At 42.1% G+C, this 17,786-nt stretch overlaps 2 protein-coding genes across 3 annotated transcripts; one reads left to right on the top strand and one right to left on the bottom strand.

The window, feature by feature from the left end:
* Positions 1-2,036: 2,036 nt before the first annotated feature.
* spice1 (spindle and centriole associated protein 1) lies at positions 2,037-8,026 on the bottom strand. 2 transcript variants are annotated; one of them, XM_028569546.1, is made up of 18 exons: positions 7,813-8,026; positions 7,442-7,534; positions 7,154-7,201; positions 6,809-6,949; positions 6,594-6,696; positions 6,296-6,414; positions 5,916-6,004; positions 5,616-5,749; positions 5,368-5,493; positions 4,987-5,261; positions 4,268-4,399; positions 4,068-4,182; positions 3,864-3,977; positions 3,330-3,763; positions 2,748-2,934; positions 2,562-2,631; positions 2,287-2,350; positions 2,037-2,196 (listed from the first exon to the last, which is right to left on the bottom strand). In XM_028569546.1, the coding sequence occupies exons 2-18, from the start codon at positions 7,532-7,534 to the stop codon at positions 2,140-2,142; spliced, it is 2,301 nt and encodes a 766-aa protein (XP_028425347.1). In that variant the 5' UTR covers positions 7,813-8,026; the 3' UTR covers positions 2,037-2,139. The 2 variants fall into 2 exon arrangements, with proteins under 2 accessions (XP_028425347.1, XP_028425346.1); XM_028569545.1 differs by having other exon boundaries at positions 2,037-2,202; positions 7,813-8,025.
* On the top strand, positions 7,976-16,674 carry shisa2b (shisa family member 2b). The gene is made up of 3 exons (XM_028569547.1): positions 7,976-8,080; positions 9,855-10,375; positions 14,675-16,674. Exons 2-3 carry the CDS (start codon positions 10,072-10,074, stop codon positions 15,235-15,237), a joined length of 867 nt encoding a protein of 288 aa, XP_028425348.1. The 5' UTR covers positions 7,976-8,080; positions 9,855-10,071; the 3' UTR covers positions 15,238-16,674.
* The last annotated feature ends 1,112 nt before the right edge of the window (positions 16,675-17,786 follow it).

Raw genomic sequence — 17,786 nt, 5'->3', positions numbered from 1 at the left:
AACCCTCAGCAAACACTACCTGAAGTAAAAACGAGCCCGCTTGCGACCATTTATTTATGGCTTTTTGATTCAGGACACAAGGAGCTGCACAGACGAGCAGCAGCAGCAGCAGCCAATGAATGGGCAAAGTCACAGAAGTCCTTTTCGAAGGCTGACTTGTGGTTAAGATGCATTACATGTAACCACATGTAACACCCCTCTCTCTGCGTTTGTTTTCTGTCTGTATCTTTACAATTCAGTACCAATAAAAGCAGAAATGTCTTTTTTTTTTACAGTTCTGTTGAGTACTAACAGTTAACACATAAACACAGATTAAATTCAGCATTACAATTACTCTAAATGCAGTGCAACCAAAATATTCAACACTAGGAATTATAATGCAAAAAGACATGAACCTTTAGAAAACATTATACTAATACAACTGATAAACTAGTAATTATATAATTTAAAATAAGGAAAACATAATAAATAATATAAACAAAATGATCAAACAAATTCACCGACACATGTACATAAAAAAGTCTTTAAGACCTTTTTAACTTGTCTTCTCAGGAAGGAAGCACAGGTGAATTAAGGTTGGCTCAATTCCATTAAGTGTCCCAATAAAAAGACTAACTCCTTTATGTTTTGTTTAATAGCTGTACGACATTTGTTTTATTTCATACAATAAGCTCAGCTTTATGTTACTGTAGGATTCTGTAGACAATTAAATCTTACAATGCAACCTGGATGTGTAATCAGTACTGATACCAGAAATGGCCTTAATTGAAATATGCACTTTTATTTTTTATATCCTGCTGTGTCAGATGGTGGGTGTTACAACTGAATCCTACCTGCTCAAAAATACGACACCACTTGACATTTGTTAAAAGATATTCAAAGTCATTTTTAGATAGTGACTGTTGGCCTTCCGCAGTCTGAAAGGCTCCATCTCTCTAATAATTGACTCCAGGTTGCCATCTGCTGACTTTGGACTGCGGTGCAACATTTTCTCTTGCACACACAAATGCAACCCATATGATATGAATGGAAAGATGAATGCATCAGTCATGATATAAATGAGAGACAACATAAACAAGAAGTGAAAAACAAAACATAATGACGTTACAGTCCTGTCATCACCATGGGCAGAAATCTGTGTTCACGGCTACAGTGCCTCGTCCACACACATCCACGGTGGTTGAGAGTCCTGCAGGGCTGTCATGATGCTGCCAGGCTACAGCAAAGTAAAAACTAAATTAGAAACTAGTAAAAATGTACTTGGAGTATAAAAGTATAAGTATGTAGAAAAGCAAGACAAGAAAATTTGTTACAGGAGAAAGAGAGAAAGCACTGAATGCTCCAGTTGTTTCATAAATATGCATGGGACAGTTCAATTAAATTGTCTGTCTGCATTTTTAAGAAAAAAAACAAGTGTCATAGTAAAAGAACAAAGACTTCAGATATAAGAGTCGGAAAAAAAGAAAAACAAATGTTTGTGTGCATGTGTGTCGTATCTTTGTGTACCATAAACAGCCACAAGAGGCCATACTTTAGTTGAAGCCACAGTGGAGGGGACTAAAAGTGGGTTGAAGCAACTCTTTTTTCCTCCTCTCTCTTGCTCCTTTTTCTGCATGACTTATTGGCACGCAACTCCCTTCTCCCTTTAAAAACACACAAACACACTGAAACTAAGTGATATCAAACCTGCCTCAAAGACATGGAAACAGACCATAACTAAACCAAAACACAAGCACAGAAACAAAAAAGACAGACTGCCTGACCACGCTTAGTTCGGACCTTCATGTGGGATTTGACGTAGCTGAAGTTTAAAATGTTTAGGGGGCCAGTACACCATATGGCCACTCAGCCACACACATGAGTTGTGTGTTTTTGGACAGTCAACTCCACTCATGTGCATAATACACACTGACAGATCTCAATTAGGTTGAATGAAAACAGGCACTCTGGATATTTTACTGTATCTGCTCACAAATCACTCATTGGTATATATCTGCAGTGTGTGCTATGAAACAGTGATGACAAAAAACACAAAGTTAATTTAAAAACATGTTTAATTCAGTCATTTAAAAAGGCATAGATAAAATACTACAAAACACAGGTTTTAAATTTCCTCAAGTTGAATAACTACTCCTCTTGTCATCTCACATGAGCGGACAAGGCAAACCAACCCTCTCTCTCTCTCCGTTTCTCTATCTGTTTCTGAAAAAGAAAAGACGTTATAGATCCAACTAGTAATAGTTTGGAGAAACCTCAGTACGTCCATGTAATCTATGGTTTGTGTACCTGGGTTTTGCCATCCCTTGGTTCTCCTCCAAGACTATGAGAAGACACCTCAGAACCAACATATCTGCAGCATAGAAATACAGTACATATAATAATGTTAGCGCTTCAAATATGGGTTCAGTCTCTTGCAAGTGTTTTATAAGAAACTAAGTCTGTTAAAAAGCATGGTGAAAAACCTAAATCCAGCATACTAGCAAGAACCACAAAGCAATGTTGAAAGTTAATTCCTATGCCTCATCAGGTTAAATCCATCTCATCTAAAAAAAGCACCTCACCGTCTCTCACCACCACCAGTGTGTGGCAGGAGCTCCTGTGCAGCCAGCAGCTCTGGACTTCCTCCTCCAACTGAGAAGGATATCATAAAGATAATCATGACACAATGGTTCCAGATAATGATTATTTCTTACAGTGACAGGCCATTACACAGATGGACAGAAACATGTCAGGCCGAGCCACCATACCTGCTGAATGTGGTCTAAAGGCAGAAGGACTGATGGGGGAATCGGAGGGAGAAACTTTGGCTACATCACTTTGCTTCTGTTGCTCAATAAGCTCCAGCAGTCGACCCCTCGCCGCTGCACTTTGTCTGTTTAGCTCCAGGAGGCGCTGTCCGACACTGCTCGCATGGAGGGTGTTAGGGGATGTTACCTGAGTGAGAAGACGGAGAGAAACAAATCATTATCACCCCTGATGACAGGGAGAATTGTGCATGTTATTCAGCTCTCTCCCCCAATAATTCCTGGGTTTCGTGAAAATGCTTTTAAACATATTTCAAAAAATTAAAGAAAGCTTTACATTTCAAGAACATTTATTTAATGCTCTATGACCCCAAATATAGGTTTGTATCAACATGTATATTTTCTCCTCATTACTTTAGTTACACTCTTGAACACTTATGAAACATTTGATGTAGGCTTTCAAAAAGAGGAATTTAATTCTTAAAATCTTTAGAAAGATAGGATATTTTTTGGCGTACTTCATTTACAAATGTATAAATCTGTCTTTGAATGCCATTTGTGGAGGACACCTTGACTTCATTTCACCTGATGAGTCAGCTGCTCTCCTTCAGCAGCCTGTACATGCCGACTCCTCCTCCTCGTGCTGCTGGAAACTGATGTCCTCCTCTCTCCGGCACTTTGGGGTGTGACTCTTCCTGAGCTGCTGGAGCTCAACCTTCTCTGCTCGTTGCTACTGTTAGGCGATTGTCCGACCCCTGACCCCAGGCCCTTAGCTTGGCTAAGCTGGGCCCTGATCAGGTTGTTCTGTCTGTTCAGCTCAGCGATCTCAGCCAGCATGGCCTCTGGAGAGAGCTGTGAGCTAAGGGGGTCAGAGGTCAGTAATAATGAGGACGTAGAAGGCAGGCTGGTGAGAGGAAGGCTGGTGAGGCTATAGGCTGAGCTGTGGGAGTGGACATCCTCACGGGAACGCAGGACATCTACAGGAGGAAGTTCCTGGTGCAGTGCTACAGGATGAGGCACTAAAGAACAGGGGTGAAAGCTATTTTAGGCTTTTTACAGCTGGCTGAGTAAGATGGCATGCAGCTGAAATTAGATAACTACAGACAACCAGGCTGTTACCAGGAATTTGTTGCCAGTTGTCTCTCTGCCGAGGGGGAGAGAGCAAGACAGCAGGAGAAACAGAGGCTTGTAGACGTTCAGGATCTCGCTCAGCAACTGGTGCAGACTGACTAACTGTTTACGATATGTAAAAAAACAATTAGGCACTAACACACACACACACACACACACACACACACACACACACACACACACACACACAACCTGCAGCTTCTTGGGGTGGGTCAATGTGTGCCTCCAGTAGTCCAAGTCCCCCCATCACCAACACCACTGTGTCCAACTTCTGCTCCAGCTCTGCTGTCTGCTGCTGCAACCCGGCCTGGGAGGAGCCAAAGAGAAAGAAAACGCCAGTCAGAATCTGGACAATAATGTAGTGTCAGACCATGTGGTAAACTCTGTCTAACCTGCAGGGCGGCAGCCTCTTCTCTCAGAGTCATCATCTCAGCAGTGAGAGCATCAATCAGCCCACGTTGCTCTCTCAACTCCTCCTCCAGTCTCCTCTTCTCCAGAGCCTCTTCCTGAGCTTCCTCTTCCCTCTGACAACAGTTACGTTATGGACGTCATGAAATTAAGAATGCTCCAGGACAGTGTCAAACATGTTCTCAAATGTTGTATATCGTCTGAACTACATGTATACTGGATGTGTGTTTTCATTGCTCTCTTCAAGAAAAAAAACATTTGATCACAAAAAAAGGACAGTGTCAAACAGCAAGGCAATACTGTGCATTGTAACTTTGACAAAAAATATAATGAATGAAAATGAAATTAAGCCTGCCTGGAAAATAGGAAACACTTTCATAAATATAAAACTATGGCATGCTTTGGAAAAGTGATAAGCAGAAATGTTAAGTGTACTGTATGTGATTCCTAGTAAAGGGGTTAAAATATGCAGAAACACTGGTATGGTCCTTTAATTAAAGCTTTAGGTCTCAAAAGACTTCATACTACAATGTTTTTGAAAACTCTGAACACTCAACAAAACCAACAAAAAACAATTTAATACCCTTTGAAGACATCAAAAGAAATACGATGCTTGTGTGAGCATTCCTGTAATGTGATGTATTTTGGCTGTATCGGTCTATAATAATGTTTAATAAAGACTTTACTGAAGCAATGACAGTACCTGTTTGAGGAGGTGCACTAAACGTCCCAGAGTGGAGACCAAGGCGACAGAGAATCCAGTGAGGCCTTGTGTTCTTTGCTGTTTCTGACTCTGTGCTGAAGCTGGTACAGTGTCAGGTCTCAGAGTATCCAAGTCTGCCTCCACCTGACCCAGCATGGCCTGCAGCAGGCCCAGACTGGACTGGTCCCCATTGAGAGAGGCAACAGAGGAACCATCCAGCCATGAACTTTGAGAAACACACTTCCTGTTCCTGCTGGTTCTACTACTGATCCTGCCTAAAAATATATATACAGAGACTACAGTTAATTTCTTCTGTTTATTGCAGTTTTTAGCCGTTCAGATGATTACATTGTGAAAAAACAGATTCCTTCCTGATATTACCTGACTGGTTGAGAGGCAGCTCAGGGTTCAGGACCTGAGAAACCAGGACTGTCGGTTCCTCTTTGCCTTCCTCTGACTGGCTTTGTCTGGAACGAAGACGCTGAACAGCCACCGTGGCATTGAGAGCTGAAACAAGGTTAAATGAGTTTGTATGCAGAAAAAGGATTTCACATCTGATTAAAAAGTAAATTTTCCTTGTGATGACTGCATGAAATAAATAATCTTAAACTGTTCTGTCCTCATCTTACCTGTGTGGCCTGGTGCTCTGTATGATGTGCAGGGGGTTACAGGAACATTATCTCTGTCTGCATGGTCAGAGTTAGGACGATGGACTTTCTGTTGTCTACACCGAGACTGTGAATCAATTTTTCGTACATTGGCCCTGCAAAGAAAAGTATCACAAGCAATGTAGTGGTGTCAGCAGGATCAGAAACCTAACTAACAGCTTTGAATGTATAATATGTTCCCCATAACAAGTAACACAACTCAGTTTTTTATCTCAGATTGTGTAATAATTTGCATGTACAGTATTTCACAGGCAATATTACCTATGGATTATAGGATGGTCTGAACTGCCAGTATGATAGGTATCTTCATCACTGTGGTCTTCCTCTAAAGCTTCTAGTTCATTAAGAGCCTGAAAAGAAACATTTTACAAATGCAAACACGTTAATATAGATCAAAATCTTTATGCAAGAAAGTAAAACCAGGATGTAAAAAGACACAGACGTGAATTATTATTGAGAACAAATTAGACATAAATGGATAAAAGCTGGTGAAAACATTAAGTAACAAACCACAAACTGATGACACTATTTTCACACACACACACACACACACACACACACACACACACACACACACACACACACACACACACACACACACACACACACACACACACACACACACACACACACACACACACCTGTTGGTCCATCAAAGACTGGCTGAGCAGTGACAGCTGAGTTGGAGGATCTGGTCTTTGGAGCACAGGCAGTGCTGAGTCAGAGTCACAGTTTGGAGCCATCGTCACACTGGGGTGCCCTGTGGAAATACACAAACACACTGTAAACAACTAAAAAAGCCTTCAAATCTTAGGAAGAAATAATATACTAATGTACATTATGTTTAGTAATTAACATGTAATCTTCTAGGAAGATATCTTATATGTGTTGTGTTGTGTTGCTTATGTCTACAAGCAGGGAACAGGTGAGTACATTTACCAGCCTGCCTGCGCGGAGCATCTCCAAACAAGTCTTTGACCACAGCCATGGCTCTGTCAGAGCGAGCCAGCACATCCTGAAGCAGCAGCTGGTCAGAGAACACCTGCAGCAGTAAAACACATCACCAGCAGCAAAAACCCTGTGACAAACTCAGCACCAGGGAGGAGTTTCAGTAATATTTATAACAGCAATGGGAAAATCATCATCAGACACACCTCCCTGATGATGCTGAGGCTGGCGTGGTCTAGAGGTGCAGGGCTCCCAGCGTGTCTGAAACGGCGTTGTAGGGCTTTCTCTCTCAGCTCCCACTGAGCCGCTGCCTTGTTGTGGGACTTGTGAATCTCATGCCGATGGTCCTGCAGCAGAAGCGATTAATCAAAAAGCAAATATGGACTTGTAATAACGGTTTTAATTGTTTCAGTACTATCATCTCAATCTAAAATGACGTTCAAGTGCTATTATAATGCACAGCATGAGATGAAACAGTATGAACTGCTTCTCAGTTTTACACGTCACACTAACAAAACAACAATGAATGAGAACACAGTCAAACACCTTACCAGCTCAGCAGGTGACAGCTTGTGCACAGACAGGTCATTGACAGTGCTCTGAAACCATCGAGAGAGGGCTGTCATTACTTAATTGCTTTCAATCAAACGAGATATGTTCTTTATTTAAAGAGGAGGAGGAAGCGATTACTTTATGAGGGAAAAATGTTCACAGCAAACATAATTAAGTGGACTATCCTCCTAGTTGTGCAGCATATAACTAACAAAGTACATGACACAATACATACTTTTCTAGTCAACAGGTGGAGGCTGGAACAAATGTCAGTGGTCAGTACTCACCACCCAGTCTTTTTTAGAAGCTGCTTTCTTGGGGCGAATGGGCCTTTTTCCTTTGGTATGTTGTTGTGGACGCCCAACTCTCACATGCGACATCTGTACACAGACAATACGACATTATTAGTCCTATGGCTTCACAGTAGAAACACAGAGTTGTTTGTAACATGTCCACACTTAGCTTAATGCATCAACAAACGTATCCAGTGGATGATGTCTCCTTCACAATAGTTACAGATATTTGTGCACCAGTAACGTCAAAGTTATCTATCTGTTTTCAATGGTCTCCATTTGCGCAGGTTTGCTCAACGTTAACTCTAACGTTAGCTAAAATATGATTTCATACAAAGCTAGCCAAATATTGATATAGCACTTACGTTTTATGTTAGTAAGCCAAGCTTAAAGAAGAGCACTTTGGGTTGTAACTTTGCAAACACAGCTAGCTAGCGGTTGACGAAATTTAACAGCATCTAAATCCCCGCTTCAGTTTGTTGTGTGACAGTTTTTCAACAGTTGCGCGCCACTTCCTGTGCTGTTGCTACGGACACCGCTTCACCCTGAAGCATGATGGGAAATGAAGTACTGGCGAGCAAGGAGAATCAGCGGTGGAAGAAAAAGTATACATTATTCAGCAAAATAGACCACGTGAGTGTTATATCTTCAAGATTACATAATTTAATAATTATTACTGATGCACAGCGTTTTAAGCAGCATTATTATATTGTATCTATAGCTAGTCGAGTGGGAGCTAACTGCATATTCTGCTGGGTAACGTGTGTTCATAACACAGTGGTGGAAGAAGTAGCCTATGATATTTTACCTATGTAGCAGTACAGTGAAAAATAGTCCATTACAAGTAAAATAAGCCCTGTATTCATACGTATTATTAGCAAAATATACTTAACGTATCACAAGTAAAAACCATGGAGCAGAATGATAAATATTAGGCATATTGTGTATTGCCTATTATTATGCATTGCCGCAGATTTTTAGGCCTAAGTAGTTTACCCGTTCTCTTGCATCATATTAAAATGGTAGGTTTTGTAAAATCTGAATCTGCAAATAGCTGGGACTTAGAAGTTATATGTAGAGTAAAAAGTACATTTGCCTCCAAAACTGGTGCAGCAGAGTTATTAAGTAGAATAGATGGAAATACTCAAGTAAAATAAAAGTAGCCTACCTCAGATTTGAACTTGTAGTTCTACATCACTTGAGTAAATAGGCCTATATTAAACCACTGATATTGTGTAAAATACGCGAACATTTATAATTATATTGGAACACCCACCAAGCCTTTGTAAAACAAACGTGTTCTTATCGAGTTTATCTAGTGATATTACCAGGAGCAAGCATCTGACTGTAGTAACTCCACTAGATGGCATTGTCACCATTTAAATCCCCATTGGTGGGCAGAGGAGAGATGCCTGCACGCGCCAAACTACCTAAACTCCCAGTTGCTTTTCACCAGGAGACAACTAGAACAAAATCAGCCTGGAAAAGTTTAACTGAACTTTGGGGCAATTGCTCCAATCAAATGTCTGATGTAGAATAAGAGAAGCGGCGTCAAGTCAGCAACGACATGCAACCGGAAATGGCGTAGCTTCCTTTCAAAATAAATGCACAATTTAGTAAACATGCAAATGATTAGCAAATACATTCATAATTGATAGCTGGTGTAGCCAATCAAAAACGATATAGTTGACCTGGCCTGGTAGATAAAAGATGGCAGTTTCTATATAATAAATCATTGAATAGTCTGTCTTGAATTATCTTCTAATTTTAATTCACTACTTCATCAAAAAAGTAGCCTGCTACATACATTTCAATATGCATAGTATTCTGCAATATGCTTTTATTTTAAAGGTTTCAACCGGAAGTTGTATTTTACTGTTTGCATCTTGCCACTGCTAGTTCCGACGGTTTATTACTCATTTAAGAGGGATGTGTATTTACATCTATGCTTTTTACACGCCCCTCTCACTCTGACGCAAAGTAGGATACACTCTGTGCGCTTTAGTTCAATCGGGCTACACCGTCCCAGACTTGGTGGTTGACTGACTTCTGACGCCCAACAATGCAGACCAAGCCCCAGAAGTTTGAAATCTTCTGTTTGCGCACGGGGCTGGCGGTGAGGGGTCTCAGGGGTGACAGCAACATGGATCAGGCTACAAGTGTTGGTTTCTCTGCATCCCTGTGGAAAGGCATTTGAAGAGTGAGGAAACATGAACAGCCTTGCTGCAGTGCCAGAGGAGATCATTTAGTCTCCCCATTCTGGATTTTAGCAAAAGCTCTTAAGGTTTACAACTGGAGTATTAGTTCAGCTTAGATCTGATATAATTTCTGTTACAGCTTTTCTTTCAATAGCATCTACTCTGTGTTTTGTTTTTCTACAACTCTTGGATAATCACCCACACTGCAGAGTCACTTTTGGAGACGTTGGATCTGAATTACGCACGGATTTCCTCTAACAAGTGACAGCTTCTGAGTGGTTTATTGCTACCTCACTTCATCCCCTCAGCTCCCTGTATCACACCGATCCACCGTATCAGTCCCCTCACCAGGTTAGACGCCGAGAGTGAAAGCCTCTCTATCTCTTTTAGTGCGCCAGCGTGCGGCCGAGTGCCACCTGGCCGAGGATGTGGGGAGGAGGTTTCCCGATGTCTGTCACCGCGATTGTGACTCTGCTCCTGGTTATTATTGACGTGAAAGCCAGTGGGGAGTATTGCCACGGCTGGCGCGACTCCCAGGGCGCGTGGAAAGAAGGGTTCCAGTGCCCGGAGAAGATCGACGGAGAGGACTCGATCATTTGCTGCGGGAAATGCGAGCTGCGCTACTGCTGCTCCAGCACGGAGGCACGGCTCGATCAGGGGAGCTGCGATAACGACCGGCAGGCTCAGGAGCCCGGGACAGAGAGCAAGGAGAACAAGGATTCCGATGCAGGTATTAACTCATAACTTCTACTGTTTCAGCAACTTCTAACACAAATATGATGTATGATCATAATCAGTCATCATTATAGCCTACATAGTCTTAAAAAAAAACGTGCATACCAGTTAAAACAACAAAAGACACTGCAAAAGAGGGCAAAAGCAATTTAAAAAATGATTAACATACAAGAATGATGCATAAAAAAATGTTATATGTTGGGGGTAGTTTTGGAGTATGGGGATTGTCACAGTAAAAGCCCAACAATCCACATAATACTGTAGTCTTCACTGTGATTTATATAACTGGAAAACTGGTACTAAAACTAATTGAACAGCGCAGGGGTCAGTGTAGTGTTGTTAATCTTAGCTAAACCTTTGTTTTTAACTTTTATTCCAAATCACTGTAATTGAAAGTGACTCAAATTAATATAATGTGTTGATGGCATGCCCATGTGCCTTGGGCACAGGATGTCTTAAATTTGATATTGTAAATTGCATGACCTATTACCATGTTCGATTTCCCCTCATAAACCCAACAGTTTGACAGTATCTCCCTGTTAAGGCTCATCTGCTGCCTGCCCTGGTTGGCAACGACAGCTGCACAGGAGACAGCAGCAGACTCCTTCAAAAAAAAGCAGTTAACTGCACTCACAAATGGCAAACTGTGCCTATACTGCACTTATAAATAGCTGTGTTTGTTCTGGCCTGTAACAGTGCAAGAGGGGCCTGGCTCAGATCACTCTGTCCCCACGGGGATCAAGTTTGGACTTGACCGGATCTTGGACAGTGGCTAAACCAAAGGCGCTGACAGCTCAGCTCATTAAAAAAACACAAATCACGTTATGTATCATTTCCTACCAGGCTGGTGGAGTCCCTGTCCTCCTGGAATCCCCCATTGCAGTCTCTCTAGTGTCTGTGGGCTTTCAAGGGATTCACATTCAGACAAGCTTCAAACTAGACACTCATATACATACATACATACATACATACATACATACATACATACATACATACGTATGTATGTATGTATGTATATATGTATGTACGTAGTTGATTAGGTAACAGTACAAACTTCTGTCTCCACATTGGCTCACCATTCGTCATGGTTTACATTCCCATACATTAATCTACCATACAGCCTCTTGAAGATGCATCATATATTGAATAAAAGATAACAGCACTCCAGAAAAGTAGAGCAAATATTGGACATCAGAGAGAAAGGCAACACAGGCTTAGTTAATGTTTCCCTGGAGAATAGTATGCCCTCTTTTGGCCCTCCAGCTATAATCTGTCATTTGCTAAGACAATCATGCCTTGTCACTGCAGGAAGAGGTATATACATTTCATTCAGTGGCCTCCAGCCAAAATAATATAAAGAAAAGCAGCTTTTTCCTCACTAAGAAAAGAGGAAGGCCTAGTTCAGTTTGTGCATTTCATATATTTTTCATATGCTTGCAGTCTATTAATCTTCCAGGAAAGCTACACACTGTAATGTCAATGGATAACAGGCAGGAAATTATTAATGTGCTCAACATGAAGGAACATATGGTATTTAGGAACGGGAGAATACCCGTGGGATAGATGAGGGAGAGTCCAGCCAGCACAGCCACAAAGACTGTGCCCAAAACAAGAGCTTAAGAGAGGGGGCTGCTGTTACTGCGGCAAGGCTGCCACAGCTCAACTGCAGCAACAGGTGTGGAGGAGTGACAGGGAACAATAGGAGGGTTTCAACCACCATGTGCACAAGCTGAGAAAATCACACCTTAGCAAAAGGTAAAAAATATAACTGTTCAAAGCCCAAAAGGTACACGTTTCCAACATTTCATAAAAAAACAAAGATTCTTTTTTTCTTTTACAAATTAGTCTAGCAAAGTATAGTTTTTAACCATTAGTGGCATGAATCTATCTAATAATCTATGTTGTAAGTCGGTCCACCACTTTGGTCCATATTGAAATCTCAGCAACTTTTATATGGATTTCAATGATGTTTTGAACATCGGGATAAATTGTGAAATCATAACTTTTTATTTAGTGTCATCATAAACTTAAAGTTTAAAATGTCTCCAATTGTACTTGTTGTACTTGTTTATGGCCAAATATCTGCAGTAGTAATGACATTCCCATCAGCCTCAGCGGTAATTTGTGTTTAGTGCTAAGTAAGTAGCCAATTTTATCACGCTAAAGTCAAATGGTGAACATGGTAAACATTATACCTGCTAAACATCAGCATCTTAGCATTGTCATTGTGAGCATGATAGCATGTTGATATTAGCATTTAACTCAAAGCAACATGTGTAAGCTACAGCATCAGATAGCTGCTAGCATGGCTGTCGACTTTCAGCTTTGTTTCTTCATTCCTACCCTGTGCCAAATATCCCAGATTTATCTTGTGACCCTTAGCACCCTTTTCTGCATATTGAGTTCTTTTATTGTTGATACTTTCAATACATTTCACTTTTACTTGTAATGAATGATTTTTTTAGATTGCTGTATTGGTATTTCTTACTTGCACAAAGATCTGAGTACTTCTTCCACCACTGTATTTGCTGAACTTTAATTGGTGCTCCCCCCTCCATCACTGTTTTACTGTACAGTGTTTTGGAAAGGAGCAACGCAGTTGAAAGTAGGGATGAAGTAAAACAAGACAAAAGTTTTTGCAATTACTAATCCTCATCTGCCATGCAGAAAAAGGGAGTGGAAGCAGAGATGTCGAGGTGGAGGCCATATAAGTGCAGGAAAAGAGGGCAGTCAAAGTCTCCCTGGGACATTTCTGTGCTTGTAACTTTTATTTATGTTGTCATAACAGAGTTCCTGTTAAAACCTGTTTACTGGAAGGTGTTTAGCTGTGAGGTAGGCTACATTGGCCTCTGAAGTCGACACCGATTCTTGTCAAAGGGAAATGGGTCAAGGTCCTAGTCTGTTTCATGTCACCATGTCTCGGCCTCTTCTGCGCTGGCCTGTGTCTTTTGTCACCTGGACTTACCGCCTCAACCAATGAATGTCCCCCAGCTCTTAACAGGTTCCATGCAGTAATCCTTATGATACCCTGCTACTTTTGATGAGCATTTTGAAAAGTTTCTCAAGGCGGTATGGATGTATTTCAAAGAGACAAAAGGAAACTGGAGCCAGTTGCCACCTCTCTCTCCTGGCATACAGTTACACCTCATAACACATGGGCACATTCAGAGAGGAAAATAACTACACCCAGTGAGAACAATAAAACACAACTAATCACTTATAATGTGACATGGTCGTTATTGTGTTTGTAAGGTGTTTGTGTGAGTGAGCATGGGAATGAACCAGTGAGGAAAACACCTAAGAAGTGACCTCATCTCGCCTGTCACCCTATTTCTGCCAAAAACATTCACTCTGTGCCCTCGCTGTTCGGCCAAAAGGTGAAATTAGAACAAAAACTATTTTTTCTTCTTGAGGAAAGTTATTGTTGATCATGTTTCAAAGTTGTTATTGGATCTTCTCTTGCTTTTCACTTAGCAAATGTACAGATATCCAACATATAAAAATGTCAAGATTTGTACCGGTTTAATAATGCCTCTGCTATTTGACCCAGCAAAGAGCACAGAGTGATTGGTTGAACTGTTAACACAAGTACTTTCTTACCAGTCTGATTTGCTGTTTTAAACAAAAAGTAAGAAAAGCTTTGCGAGAAGAAATAGCTATTTCTTTTGATGTAAGGGCTGAATAAGCGCCCATTCAGCTGCATTAAATCAGTCAACTTTAATACCCTTCTTTAAGCAGAAGCCAAGTACTGTAGTTCAACTTGAGTAACTCATTTTCAAAGGTTTGGTCATAAATAGCTGAAGAAAAAGAAGGGTCACACATATCTGCTGGCAGCCAGGCCTAAGAATGTCACCCATGCAAACACACACACACACACACACACACACACACACACACACACACACACAGGTCTGCAGGGTCGAGAAGGCTGGGGAAACAGCAGGGTGCTGAGGATTAAAACAGATCAAAACAAAGTTAATAACTCTTAATGAGAGCCTGGGACTCCCTGGGGACTCCGTCCCAGTGTACCTCTCATTCTTCTACCCAAGGCCAAACACTCCTCTCTGCTCAGTCTTTTGTTTCACTGTCTTACCCAATCTCCACTCACATGTAGGAGCTTTGCTTGTGCAGGGAAGCAAGACAAGTGTGTGTGTGTGTGTGTGTGTGTGTGAGAGAGGCGGTACTGCTTTGAAGGTTAATGTTTAACTTTTATATGTCAATGTTTTTTCCAAAAGAGCAGATCTGATAGCTGTTTTTTTTTATGAGAATGTGTCATTTTCTTCTCTCTCTGTAGTGCCTATCTATGTGCCGTTCCTGATTGTGGGCTCAGTGTTTGTAGCTTTCATCCTGGTGGGCTCTTTGGTTGCTGTGTGCTGCTGCCGCTGCCTCCGGCCCAAACAGGAACTGTCATCAGGAGGCGCGACAGGAGGAGGGGCCGGTGCTGGTCGCCTCTTGGAAACCATCCCTATGATGGCCAGCGTGGGGACCTCCAGGGGTTCATCATCCCGGCAGTCCAGTACAGCCACCTCATCCAGCTCCTCGGCCCCGCCTGCGGCACCCCGCCCTGCTCCCCCTCCACTCATGCGGGCTCAGGCCTCCTGCTGCCTGCCCCCTGATGCCAGCGTCTTTGTCAACATGCCCACTAACTTCTCCGTACTCAATTGCCAGCAGGCCACGCAAATCATGCCTCACCAGGGACAGTTTCTTCACCCGCAGTACATCGGCTACGCCCACGCTGCCCCAACCTTCCTGGACCCCACTCAGGGAGGATACAGACCCCTCCAGTCCCCCTGCCCTCCTCCCATTGGTGGCTCCAGTGTCACCAGTGACCAGAAATACCCTGCAGTGACTGTATGATAAGGGGCCAACCCGCAGACCACTCTGCCACTTTGTTGGGAAGTTTAACCTGTGAGGGCTGCGCCAGAGACCTTTAGGGGACGCTGCCAGAGTGGAAAAATAGAAAGGCAGGGACTCGGACTCACAAAGCCGTTGCTGGCTCAGGGCCTGCCTTGCTATTGTGTGTGGTGTGTGTCTGTTTAGCGTGTCATATGATCTCTTGGCAAGTTGGAATGAGCTAAGCTCAGCCTATGATGGATGCATAAACAATTTTCTGTCTTGATGCAAAGACAAAACTGCATATAGGAGGGTTATACAGTCCAGATGGTTGATCTTGCACAGCCCGCTGCAGCCTGCAGCTCAAATAAAACTGTGTATGTATTTGTGTATGCATGCATGTGCTTTTGAGAATGAGAAAAAATATTTGTTGGCCTATATGTGCTGGAATGAGTGATGACTGGATGATTTATAGCAGTGACCTGTATGAAAAGTGAATATTCAAGCAAAAAAAAGTTATGACCACATGCTGTGTTTATGCCATGTGCACATCTGCACTTGTGAATGCTTGTGAGTGGTTTATACAGTACAGTATATGTTTGTTTGTGTTGAAAGTGTGAGGAAAGAAAGCATGTGAAAAGACGTTTGTACTGTATGTGTGAGTTGGTGTGGAGTGGAGGGATGTGTGTAATGGGAAATGCAGGTGGTGTAATGTGAAAGGCAGTCGCAATCTCCCTGTAGACCATTTAAACTCTAATGAAGTGAACACAGGACATAGAGTGTGACGCTCCACCCTACTATACAACCCCCCTCCTGCCCCCAAAAAGAAAAAAGCACACAACCCCCCCCCTCCCCCAAAAAAAGAAAAAGAAAACCAACTGCCCTGAGCGGAAACACACAGACCGAAATAAAATTAAAATATTTATGCAAGGCTTGCAGTTAATGTACCCGAAAAGTGTGTGTGTGACAGAGAAGGAGTGAGAGGCAGTTCTCTGAAGATTACAGAGTTAATTATACAGCGAAAACTGCCCCCTTCACTTCTCTCCTGTGAGAGGTGTGTGTGTATTTAACACTACCACAGTTCAGTGTAAGCTGAGGGCACAGGCAGCTCCAGGGCACCTTCAACTCATTATTTACCACTTAACAGCACGGAAATGGTGGTTTTTGCTTATTAGAAAAAAAGAAGATTAGTCTAATTTACTTTTTCCTGCGTACGGTTGTGCAGCTGGGTTCCTGGTAACTCAGTAACATGCAACTTGAGGAATGTGCTGCTCCACTGAGCGTGCAGCCTGAGATGTCCCAAAGTACTGAAACTGGTATGTTTGTGTGTACCTCATCTGTACGCCTGAGCACGTCTGTAAGATATGATAGGCAGCTTGTGTGTCAAAATAAGAGTATCTGGAAAAGTATGTATGAAAATTGGTCCAATTTGATGCAGGAGTAACATTTTTCATATGAATTCCAAAAAAATAAACAACTTTTAAACAAAGTAGTGTTTTGTGAGCTTATGTGTTTCAGTGTTTTATCACATTCTACTGTTATAAACAACTCTAGCAATGCTTGGTTTCCATTGCCTCGCTGGATGGGTGAGATTTACATACACACACTTGGAAACTTGGTTAACAAAAAACTAATCTGTGAGGTGAATGGGTTTTGCACAAAGAACTGTCTCACATTCTTAATCCCCTTGAAACACAAACACACTCACAGTTAAGCTATAAGAAACACTAATTACACACATTCACCGACAGCTCTACCACCCACTGTGGACAGACCAAATACCTGTCACATCACCCAACTCATTGAGAGGAGGAACAATAAAGCACAACAATGGGCAGTTTCAAACTATGACAATGTGGAGGTGTAGTTTTGGCAGGCTCCTCCAAAAACTACAGTAATGTGGAAAGCGGAGTGGGTCCTAGGGGATTAGTTGAAAAGCCTAAATGGCTCTCTGGCTCCTGTTTGGCCCGATGGATTCTCCATACTGGAGCAGCTGAAGTCGGTTTGGGCTGGGCCAAATCCAGGGAGGTCGGTGGGAAAAGGGAGCTCCAGTTGGACTCCAGTGTCCAGGGGCTGTATTAATCGTCTAATGGTCTATCTTTACTGACTCTCCTGAGTTTGGGACAGATTTGATCCTGGTAATGTATGAAATAATATACATCTTATGTACAAATCAAGCCTTTTTTTTAAATCCTTTTTAAGCAAACAGGGTAAACCCGACTCTTCCTACTACCCTCTAGCCACAGTTTGACTCGTAAAAAAGCCAACTGATTAAAGGAGTAGACAGCTTACAGTCAAGAGACGGAGACATTTAGTCAGGCCATGGATTGATTAGATTTAATGATTAGGACTCAGATGGACAACCCCCATCTCCCACCCTTTCACTCTTGCATTCCTGAACCAGCGTGTCCTCAACACAGAGCACACACACAATGTACTCTACATTCAGACAAATCCCAGAGCCAGAAAAACACATGATCCATGCGAGTCTCAATCAGATCCCTTCTGTTTGGATGCCTATTAGCACTAGTTCAAGTAAAAATATTCCCTCTAAGACATGTCTCCACATATGA

This window comes from Perca flavescens, chromosome 22 (genome assembly GCF_004354835.1).
Source record: "Perca flavescens isolate YP-PL-M2 chromosome 22, PFLA_1.0, whole genome shotgun sequence".
Taxonomy (NCBI): domain Eukaryota; kingdom Metazoa; phylum Chordata; class Actinopteri; order Perciformes; family Percidae; genus Perca; species Perca flavescens.
This window is presented reverse-complemented; position numbering and strand designations above follow the sequence as displayed.